Source organism: Fopius arisanus, unplaced genomic scaffold, assembly GCF_000806365.1.
Source record: "Fopius arisanus strain USDA-PBARC FA_bdor unplaced genomic scaffold, ASM80636v1 scaffold00066, whole genome shotgun sequence".
Lineage (NCBI taxonomy): Eukaryota > Metazoa > Arthropoda > Insecta > Hymenoptera > Braconidae > Fopius > Fopius arisanus.
The window spans coordinates 154063-165110 of NW_011887805.1; the positions used below are offsets into that span (position 1 = coordinate 154063).

General features: G+C 37.3%; 3 protein-coding genes across 3 annotated transcripts; all 3 read right to left on the reverse strand.

The window, feature by feature from the left end:
* Positions 1–1387: 1387 nt before the first annotated feature.
* On the reverse strand, positions 1388–4897 carry dib (Cytochrome P450 302a1, mitochondrial). Its single transcript, XM_011309438.1, has 8 exons — positions 4738–4897; positions 4385–4625; positions 3947–4122; positions 3664–3865; positions 3358–3517; positions 3034–3282; positions 2601–2807; positions 1388–2530 (listed from the first exon to the last, which is right to left on the reverse strand). Exons 1-8 carry the CDS (start codon positions 4895–4897, stop codon positions 2414–2416), a joined length of 1512 nt encoding a protein of 503 aa, XP_011307740.1. The 3' UTR covers positions 1388–2413.
* Positions 4898–6759: 1862 nt separating this feature from the next.
* Positions 6760–8612, reverse strand: LOC105269231 (valacyclovir hydrolase). Its single transcript, XM_011309310.1, has 5 exons — positions 8419–8612; positions 8243–8333; positions 7506–7826; positions 7102–7357; positions 6760–7019 (listed from the first exon to the last, which is right to left on the reverse strand). The coding sequence occupies exons 1-5, from the start codon at positions 8533–8535 to the stop codon at positions 6923–6925; spliced, it is 882 nt and encodes a 293-aa protein (XP_011307612.1). The 5' UTR covers positions 8536–8612; the 3' UTR covers positions 6760–6922.
* Positions 8613–8726: 114 nt separating this feature from the next.
* On the reverse strand, positions 8727–10609 carry vih (ubiquitin conjugating enzyme vih). The gene is made up of 4 exons (XM_011309312.1): positions 10352–10609; positions 9686–9800; positions 9410–9614; positions 8727–9343 (listed from the first exon to the last, which is right to left on the reverse strand). The coding sequence occupies exons 1-4, from the start codon at positions 10453–10455 to the stop codon at positions 9219–9221; spliced, it is 549 nt and encodes a 182-aa protein (XP_011307614.1). The 5' UTR covers positions 10456–10609; the 3' UTR covers positions 8727–9218.
* Positions 10610–11048: the final 439 nt, after the last annotated feature.

An 11048-nucleotide genomic window follows, 5' to 3' on the forward strand; every position in this document is an offset into this window, starting at 1 on the left:
ATGGAAGAATTGTATTCTGTAAAACTCACATGGAGTTGCCGACAAATTACGTAATTTCGATGGAATATTTCGTTGTAGGAATGACTCACAAATGAGTGAGTTTTGGTCTGTATGGGAAATTCAGTAACCCTGAGCAACGACACGATGTTGAACCGACGCATTTATCGATCCCGACGACGTGGAGACAAGCCTCAAAAAACATTCTAGACTCCTACCCTTAAAAGATAGCCATATTTTCATTGGGACATTTTTTGTAGCTCTCACTTTGATCTAAAAAAAATGTGTTCACAAAAAAATTGATATCTTTTTTCGAAACCGAGATATTATCTGAAAACTCGCCTCGAGAAAAATGCACTTCACCATTCTGCTGGTGAGTGGTGTCGGGAGGATTTAAAATTGGAAATTAAATGAGAAAATTGTGAGGAGAGTGAATGCTTCGGGTGTCTTAGGGTCTAGAGCTTGACAAGGTTTGAAGATCCTGGGGGAATGAGGGCTGGAATTAGAGGGAAACCACTTTAATCTCTGGAGACATGAAGAGGTGGTAATTTTGAGAGTCAGTCCCGCTTTCTCAGTGGCACCAATGGATCCCTGAGGAGTGGTTGAATTTCAAGATGCCGTAGAAGGAGTCATCCTCATGGCGAAAGTGGAGTCGGGTTTGTCAAAAGGAAGGAATAAAATATTCCGCTGCATAAACAATACTCATTGGAATTTTTTCCCAATTTCATTCGGTCATTCTCGTGAATTTTTATTTGAAAAATCGTAGGGTCATCTGATTTTTTCTCAACAAAAGCGATCAACTCGATCGATGATTTTTTCCTTGAAAATTTATGGTTTGGAGTTGTGGAGACGGCTATGGAAATTGATCTTTGACGTAAGTGGAGAAATTGCAATTTATTTGCAGAACTCGAGGTCTCGAATTTTTGCTTTTCGACTCTCACCGAGTTTTGTTTACTGTCAATCTGTCTCCATTTAAGGATTTCATTACCTTTCTCATTATCAAACATTCAAATAATCATTTATTCACATTTTTTATAAATATTATTAGGTCTTAAAACCGTCTGCAATTGGATGTATGAATATTTAATATTTTGCAATAACTTCACTGTTATTTATTTTCTTGTTTCCAATTTTTCAATTAAATTTTATCGAACACGCGAGGCGGCGAGTCTAATTAAATATTGTCTGACCGGTTGAAAATGAATTAATTAAATTATCGGTGGTTTTTTGTTTCTTGGAGAGTGAGGGCAACTAGAGCAAAACAATAAAGTGCCTCGTAACGCCATTTACTGCACAAATAGAGTCGAAAAAATAAACTGCATTCATATCGAAAATAAAAAGTTCCTCTTCCATTATCTCAATTTTTTATTTACAATTCTCGGTTGACAGATCCATGATTAACAATTATAGAATATTTCGCGAACAATTTACGCTGGATTAATTGAATTAATTAATTCATTAATATGATAAATTCATAATAAATTCATAATAAATTCATAACAAATATTGTATAAAGACAATGGTCAATTAAATTCCCGAGAGGTACCACAAATGCATCAAAACTTATATGGAGCGAGTTTAAAATCGTGGGCTGCGGTCAATGAGGAAGAATCCATTTAAATCCCGATGGAGTGACAGTAAAAAATGTTGACCAAAAGTGTATGGGATATAAAAACCGTTCGCCTCCTTTTAAAAATGTCTCGAGTGAATTTTCGTCGTGAGGGCATATGAAGGCGTGGGCAATAACAAACAACCGTATTACCATGCATGTCGCCCACGTTTCCGAGAAATCTCTCCCACCACACACTTTTTTTTTTCATTTTGTTCCACGGATGTCCAATATTTTTCACCCCACGTGACTCAGAATATTGTATTTTGGCGACAGGGGACCGATTCTCCCGTAGCAAAAAAAAAAATCGGTTTGATTTTTCTTCTGAGTGGCAAGTGAATTTTTCCTGATTCACTGCATATCAACTTTCCCAAAGTCTCACTAAAATGAATTTATTCTCATAGAATTGTTAAAAATAAATATCCTTGAGTAAAAAATTTAATCGAATGATAAGAGTTTTGGAGTAAATTCTAGTGAATTCTTCTTTTAAATGAATTCCTGAATTGATTGATCTGGAATCCGATGAAATCGAGTTTTCAATAGGTTTTTAATGAAATAATTAAATTACGTCAATTTTCTCACTTCCCCAGTCTAATTCAGTAACATTATAGTTTTAACGAACGTTCGTTCAAGCAGTCGTGACCGCTTCCTCGGGGTCATCCACTCGTATCGATCTCCACGTCCAGACAATGCGGAATTCTCCAGAATGAAAATGAATAATCCCACGATTTCTCCACGAATTCTCCACGTAATCAAATTGGATCAAATCATTCACGAAATTTCGTGACAATTGTCCTATTGATTCAGTCATTTCCTCCGTTCATCAGTCAATTCCAGAGCAATTGGACCGTCTGGAGTGTTCAGAGGCACTGACAGGCAGTCAATGACTCCTCCTCTCCACTCCACACTGTAGGCTCTGAAAAACTATTTGGAAAATCCATAATAGATAAATAATTGCGTCGCTGAATCAAGGAGAATTCTATAATTTTCTTACTCGAAGTAAAAACAGCTGTAGATTTTGCTCTGCTAATCTTCTCGCAATGCAGGCTCTTGGGCCATGGCCAAAAGGCAGTAGCAGATAAGGATGAATGTCTTTTGAGTCTGGATTCTCTCTCAACCATCTCTCAGGTTTGAATGAGTCAGGATCGGGAAAATACTCGGGCAATCGACAGGCGACTTGATTCTGAGTTACAACATTAGTCTACAAAATAAATAATAAATTCAAATCAATCATTTAAAAAAATGACAATCCCTTCAATTCCTCTCAATCATCAACATCTCATGGAATTTATCAATTAAATAATTAATTGATTGAATTACAATCCAAAAAGTCGATAAAATTTTGAGTATTTGGTGAATTTTTTGGAATTCTTTTAGTGGAGACGAAGTTTATTAATTAAAATTAGTGATTTTATTATTAAACTCACTCCCTTGGGGACTAGATATCCACTGAGGACGATGTCAGACAGGAGAATCCTCCCGACACCAATAGAAATTGGATTCAACCTGAAAGTCTCCTTAATTACAGCCTTCACGTACGTCGCATCCCTGATTGTAGCCGACGTGATTGGACTGTCGACCTCGGGAAGAAGTCTCTTCACTTCCTCTCGAAGTTTCTCCTGAACTTCGTTATTCCTCGAGACGTGGTACAGAGCGTAGGACGAGGTGTACGCCGTCTACAATTTTTCAATTTGATCATTTCGATTTCCGGCAGGAATTATTATTTTTACAACTACATTACTCGTCATTACCGTGTCTATTCCAGCCAGTAGCATGTCACAAGCCACTCCCACCACGTCCTTAAGATCAATATTTGGATTGCAGATATAATTTTCTAAAATCGATGGCTTCTCGCTGACGCCCTTTTCCTTCATTTTATTCGCCTTCCGGATTACCATGTCAATAGCAACTCTAAAATATCATGGATTTAAAATTCAAATTCTTCTAAAAATGAGAAAAAATTGGTCCCCATTCATCTCATTTTAAAAATCTAAAGGCCGTGTCTTATTATAGTATTATAATAATATTATAATATCAATTAAAACGACTGGGCTCACTCCTGCATGATCTCCAGATTTCCCCGAAATCTCTTGAACGTTGGGGTTTCAAAGTATCTCCAGAGACGAGAGTGATCTAGAATTAGGATGAGATCGTTGGCATCGAAAGCTGCTTTGATCAACTTTGAACTCTTTGAATTGCTCAGCATTTGTTCCTCAGAAAATACGTCCAAAGGCTCGTCGAAGACCACTAGACAAGTCACTAGAAACAGTTAATTTCCTTTGTATTTCTCCGAGGATTCCTCTGATCTCGATAAGAGCATGACTAGTAAAAGGCGTTTACGTTCAAGATACAACCGCGAGAGGAGAGGCAGAAGATCTCTGTGGAACCCCGGGCCACAGACGCTAATGAATTTCTTCATGACTTTGTCAATGTCTCCAATGTAGTTCACTATGCTCTGGGGCTTGCTCAGGTCTTTCTGGAATTCTTTACGAAGTCTCCACCACTCCTCGCCTTTTCTAATTGAAAAAAAAAAAAATAATCATCTCAAATAAAACAATAAAACGTTTTATCATAACTAAACTTTAGTATTTCCCGTGATTATCGATTTATGTCGAAAACTATCGATTTCAGAAGAAAGCATGAAATAATCTTTTTTGTGGATAATTGAAATTCCAAAAGAAAATATTTTTTGAGTTTTTTTGTGGAATCAATCGTTTTTGGATTAATCGATGTACAAAGTCGCGAGATTCGAGTTGATTAATTGCAATTGCTCTGTACGTAGGTAATAATCCAGCAGAGTTGTAAATCTCCTTTCTGTCAGTTCTGTATTTCATGAGGGCAAGATGACTTCGTCTTTCCGGAAATTTTCCGATCTCACTTTTGAAAACCTCGGCAATATCTTCGGGTTTGAAGACCAGAACCAAGTGAACACCTGGAACTATTTCTTCTCGGACCAATGGGCCGAATTCTGCCAATTTCTTAGCTCCAGTTTTGTGCAATTTTTTGAAGCTGTAATCACCTGAATCATTCCAAAAAATAATCTTTCAATTTCAGGAGAAATTCAGGTGAAATTATCCAATTCAAATAATTTCTGGTGGAATTTTTTTAATTTTCTTCGTTTATTTATTTACCGACAACCGGAAGATATCTGTGGAGTGTTCCAATGAGGGGCAGCGATTTGGGCCCGGGAATCTCTTCGAAAGGCCGAGGATTTGAGGCAAAACCGGTTGTGAGACGCGGGTTAATCTTCGATCCCGCACTCAAAACCCTCAACCGTGAACTCAAAAACATTTTTCAGATTGGATCACACGATAATTAATCGCACGCACAGAAAAAATTCAATTCACAATTAACAATTATTCGGCAATCACTAAAATCGAGCGGATAAAATCGAAATCGGGGGAAAACGGAAATGTCACTTGGAGAAAAGTTGCGGCTGTTGTTCTCGACAAACTGACCTGTGCCCGAATGGTTTTATGTCACTGTCTTTTAGGTTGTCTGACCTGTTATTTCATCGGTCAAGTAAAATATGCAAGGGGATGGGAAGGTATTCAAATCACCTGAGACCGCATAAATCTGATCCTTCAGCGATTACGATTCTCGGACTTATCCCCAGACGCAGCGATCAGTTGAAACCCATAATTTTGATGAGAAAAATCATAAATCATAAATCATAATTATATCGATAAATTCATTATTCTAAATTGAAATTTATTAATCAACACCCAATTCTCTGTGAACATAAAAAAAATATGTGAATATGATCAAAAAATCGTTGAGAGAATTTTTTTTTATCTTCGTGTAATTATTTCCAGTGCGAGGAGAAAATTTAATCGACTCATGATTTTTAAGCATTATTCAATCGAGGCCACGAAATTGAAATAATTAGCCCAGTAAAAAATTATTTTCGCCGAGAGAACTTGAGATTCATGATGTCAACGCGCCCCATCCACGAATATGGAGTGATCGACTGTACAAGTAGGACAATTCCACTTTCTACAGCCTTTAAAAATCCCCACGAGATGATTTTTCCATAACGGAAGAGCAGTCTCACTCGTTGCGAGGAGGATTTTCCCTCATGGCAAAAAAAAAATTTAATCCATCCGAACAACTGCAATTTTCAACGAGAAATGTATCCAAACAGTCAGGTCAATTACCTACCATCTCCATTGGAGCACATCTCCAATTTTAATTCGAAACGATTATTTTATCCACCCATGGCTCGGTTGAGCATTCGCAGTCATTCTTGCGTATCGGGGCTCTGGTTTTAAATCATCGATTTGCTCCCTAAACAGCGCAATGCGGACAAGTTGATTTTTATTCGCACACGCGACCGCAAGTTGATGAAATGGTGGATGAGTTGAAATGTTCAGAGTAAAAATCAGCGAATATCTCCGAATCTAAAAAAATTACGAATTCTTCGTCGAAATCTTTTTTGTTCCTCCCATTGCGCTCTACAAAAAAGGTATCAATAAAAATTTTGCGATATCTTTTAGATTTCGAGATATTTCGTTGGAAGTCGCGCTGTCACCGTTTTCATCGAAATTCTTTTGAATATTTCTGACGGAGAGGGCGTCGAGGATGAGGTGAATGCATTCATTCCTTTTGTCCGAGGATGAAAACGGAAGGGCGTGACGTCTATCTCGACTCCTCCGTACTCTGGGGGAAGGCAAATTCACCGGAGCGTTACCGAGCGGTCATGCACGTGATCATCAAGACGTTGAAAATATTAATCCCCAAAACAAAATACTTTCCTATTCAAACACTAATTTAAATACTTCAGTATTCATTAACTCGGTGCATCCCAGTTATCTTGCATTATTGCAAGATTATTGCACTACCAGGAAATTATTATTCAGCCGAAAAATACGGATTGATGAAATGTCAAAAAAAAATCCGTTTTCCGATTAGAAATTTCTTCGACTCTGACAGTTACTTTTATAAATAGAAAAATTCTCAGGTTCTCTCTCTTGAAAATGAATGGAAAAATAATCGAATTCTAATGAAAGTCGAGTATGAAAATGAATGCACCACCCACGCCCTGACTTTTCCCTTCATCCCTGTCTCTGACTGGTTATCCCACATGCGCCACGTCATGCAGTTGATAATTCTAGGTGAAAATAAAGATTGATATTTCCTGTTCAATCGATTTTATTGATCCACTTAAAATCATAAAAATGAACAATCATTTCAATAATCGTTAAATTTTTTAAATCAAAAAATTCCCTTTGATCACACTCAAAGACATTTTTCTGTATAAAATTTTTTGCCTTGAGATGCAATTACTTGAGTTTCTTCAAGGATTACTTGAAATCTTCAAGGATTTTCCAGGAGGAATTGAGTGACGAGCCGATTGAACTCGTCGGGGTACCTGAGGTGGAGGTTGTGGGATCCTTTCTCGAATATCTCGAGTCTGAAAATAATGTTGATAATTTCTGGTAAATATTACCGATCATTTAACGAATGCGTGCAGGAGAAGAAGGCAATGGACTCACTGGGAGCCGGTAATGTGCGTTTTCAAATACTCCGGATGTTCCCCATCAACCATAACGTCCTTTTTTCCATGGACAATGAGCGTAGGACAGTTGATCATCGCCACAAAATCTCGGCAGAGATCTCCGTTATTTTTCTTGAAGATATTAATCATGGCATCGACCCACGCACCCCAGGTACGTCTGAAGTAATCTTCACCGTAGATGGCTATTAGTGGTGCCTTCATGCGCTCCGACCACGTATCGATGTTCTTAATACCTTCCCAATCACGAAAAATGCATTAATCACCTGTTTCTCATTAAGAGAACATTTTGATTACCAAAGAAATTTCAACAGTTGTCGGTGGAAATCATTTTTTAAACTCCAAAAACTGTGAAAATTCCTTTTGAAAAAATTGCGTCAGTACTCTCGTAAATTTTGACCTCGTGGGGGAGTATGTAAGCATTCGCCCCCAGGAGGACCATTTTTCGGATGCTCTTGGGGTTTTTTCCTGCGAGAATGAGGGATGTGATGCCTCCATCGCTCCATCCTAGGAGGGAAAACCTGGAGTACCCCAGGACTTTCATTAATTCGTGAGCGTAATCAGCGTCTTTGTGAAAAAAATCAGCTGGGAATTTTCTGTCTGGGGGTTTTGATTTTCCATAACCAGGGGGATCCCAGGCTACTATCGTCAGTTTGCTCTTATCCAGGCCCTCGATTTGGGGTTTAAAATCAGTCCAAATTGTACCTGAAATTTTAATTATCTTGAATATACAATTGGTCTAATCAATGGGAGAAAACATTTAAAACATCCCTAATAATAAAAATTTCCAGGAAAAATTCCAACAAAAGTAATTTTTTGTGAATTCCATTTTATCTTTTGATATTATAATTTCTCTGTTATGTCGATATATTTAATTTGTTATATTAAAATACATTTAAAAATGAAAAAAAATAATGACGTGGAATGGGCCGTCAGAGGTGGCAGCATCTCCTCCCTGAGCCTCTCCTCTGTTTTACCAACTCGTTTTGATAAAAATAATAAATAATCGAACATGCAATAATTATCGCAAAACGACTGAGCGACAACAGAGTAATTATCAATGGAACCGTAATTTTCCCCTGAAACTCGCCGGAATATTAAAAAATTCATTTAATTCTCACCAAGAGCTCCAGGAAGGAGTAGAACAGGATGATCTCCATTTCCACTCCTGAGATAATTGATATCTACGTCCTTGACTCTGACTTTTCGTTCCTGACATGGAAAATCGGGTTGTTAATGACATTCAGGGCGTGATTGGGCGAATCGTTGGATTTGATTGAATTTAGAATCGTCTTACCTCAGCTGCACTCGACGTAATCGATGAGCAATGAATGGTCCTTCGAGGGTTAGAAAGAAATTTTTTAGATGTGACGAGAGGATTTTTAGAGAGAACTCTTTGTAATTTCAACACCATTGTCTCCAGTTTCAAGTCTTTCTGAGGTTCACTGATGGAGACAGTGGGTCAGAGAATATTTATTATTGCAAATTTTCAGCCGTCATTTTGGCAGACGTGAGTCTGAAGGTCATTGAGGTTTTGTATTGATTTAAATTGGATTAATGGGCATTGGATTCATCACAGGGGATGACTTAAAATCAACAGACTTCTTGGTTTGTACATTAAAAATATTTATTCCAGAAAAAGACGACAATGAACGGAAGGAAAAGATATCTACTGTACGATTTTGTTCTATTATTCACCTATTGCTCGAGACCACTGGAATTTATCCACTAACATGAAAAATGAAATAAATAATAGATTCAGACGAGTACCAGAATGCTCTACAATTAGACACGCAATTATTCAATAGCTGGAGTTCACTTCAATGTTTTTTTTTTTCACCACAAATTTCAATAATACTTAATCAATCCACACTAACGCTTTTTCAATCATTATTTTTTTCATTCAATTTACGCTAATAGGCCGCTTGTCCGAGTTTTTCATCGGGAACGTGCCAATTTCAATTAATCGATGGAGAACAAGACTCCTTATTTCATTTTACTTCGATTGTAATGAATATTATGTTCTTTTTATATCCTTTGCAGTATGAAAGATGGTAATAGTATAGATGAAATTTTGATATTTTTTATATTTGCTTATCATGAATCCTGGGGATTACGATCCACGTCTTTGTGGTACTCTTGCAGGAGTTGCTTCTTGTATTTTGTCTGATCGTTCCACAGCTCAGCTGCTAGGAGATTCAGGGGGCTGTCGTTGTTTGGCTCTGAAAAAAAAAATAACTTCATTTTTGTCCCTGAATTGTATCCACAAGTACAAATTGGTAATTTACCTCCGAGAAGAGACTGGATTGACAGCAGAATAGTACGAACGTCGTACAAAGCACTCCACTTGTCCTTGAGAATATCCAAACAGATGTTTCCAACTGGATCGACATTGGGATGAAAACACGAGGTGACAAAACGAACGACTGGAGCACTGTATGGATAGCTGTGTGGAAACTCCAGGGTCAGCTTGTATGTCAACCCAGCGTACACCTTAAATCCCAAAAACAAGTTAAAACCCCAAGAATGGCAATTTATTTTCGAAGAATTGAGTAATTTTTTACAGTGTCTCGAGGGCCAGTGATGGTGCCAATCCACTTGAACAGATTCTCGCCATCTGGGAATGCAGATACGCCCTTCTCTGTGCACATCATGAGGACCATGAGCTCCTTCTGCAGTCTGGCAATCAATCAATATTAATCTTGGAATTATTTACAATTCAATTCTCAATTGCAAGAAAAATCCAAAATTTCTCTGGAGACCTTTTTCCAGTTGATGCAGATTAAACAATAGAAAGCGTCATAATTATGAATATGAAGCCGAGAAAATTTATATGAATTAAAAAAAAACTGATGCACGTTAATTAGTCAGATTCACTCCAAAAAAAATGGATTATCGATTTAAAGGTCTCAATTCGCTCAGGATAATATCGAAATGCTCCAAAATTGAGAGTTTCGATTTCTGTAATTCGATTGGAGCAATTCACCTGGTAATTACCAGTGATTGAGAATTGTTGGCTAAATTTAGATATTATTGAATGATACAGGTCAAGCCAAACAAAACATGGCAAGTCGATTGAAAGAGGGAGAGGTTATGAGGAAAAGTAGAGAGATTGAGAGAAAGAATTGGGGACTTGGAATGGAAAAGTGATTTAGCAGGGAATAAAAATGAAGATATTGAGAAATAATGAGCCTCTAATGGATTCCTTGACACGAGTTTCTCTTCCTCACCTTTTGCTGACTGCGTGGTTGTCTTTGGGAATATTCTGCTTTTCCTCTCTGGCCTTGCTGTTAGCACTTGGAGATGAGTAAAATGGATTGATATTCTGTGCCATTTTAGCAGCCCCGGAGACTCTCGGACGATCACGGAATGCTTTTGTTTTGACTAATGACGAGAAATATCGCTCTGAGGTGATTCGGTTGATACAACGCAAACAGTCACACCAAACAGTCACGGAAATTTGAATGGCCTAGGGATATTCACTAACCTGAAAACATTCGACCTGTAACATTATCATGGAATTCAATTTTTGAAAAATATTGCCATGTTCTCGCGATGCATTCAATGCAATCTTTCCTTATCATTATTTAATTATTAATTTTTATTGATTTTATTAAATGGCGGGGATAAAAAAATTTTTTAAATATTCATAACATTCAATGGTGGCAAAGCATTTGTAGGTTTTATGATTTATTATTAATTTTTATCATTGGAGTAAAATGCATTGATATTTTTCTTTTAACCATTAGCTATCGCTATTGTGATTCATAAAATTCAAAATTCACACTTTGACGAGTTGATAGACACTGGGTTCGCGAGTATTTTTCTCTTGATAGAATAAATGCTGTCATCTCTCTGCGTTGATAATCTCTAACACACATCGATCGCAGATAAAAAGAATAGAATTTCGACTCTACCGACACTGTC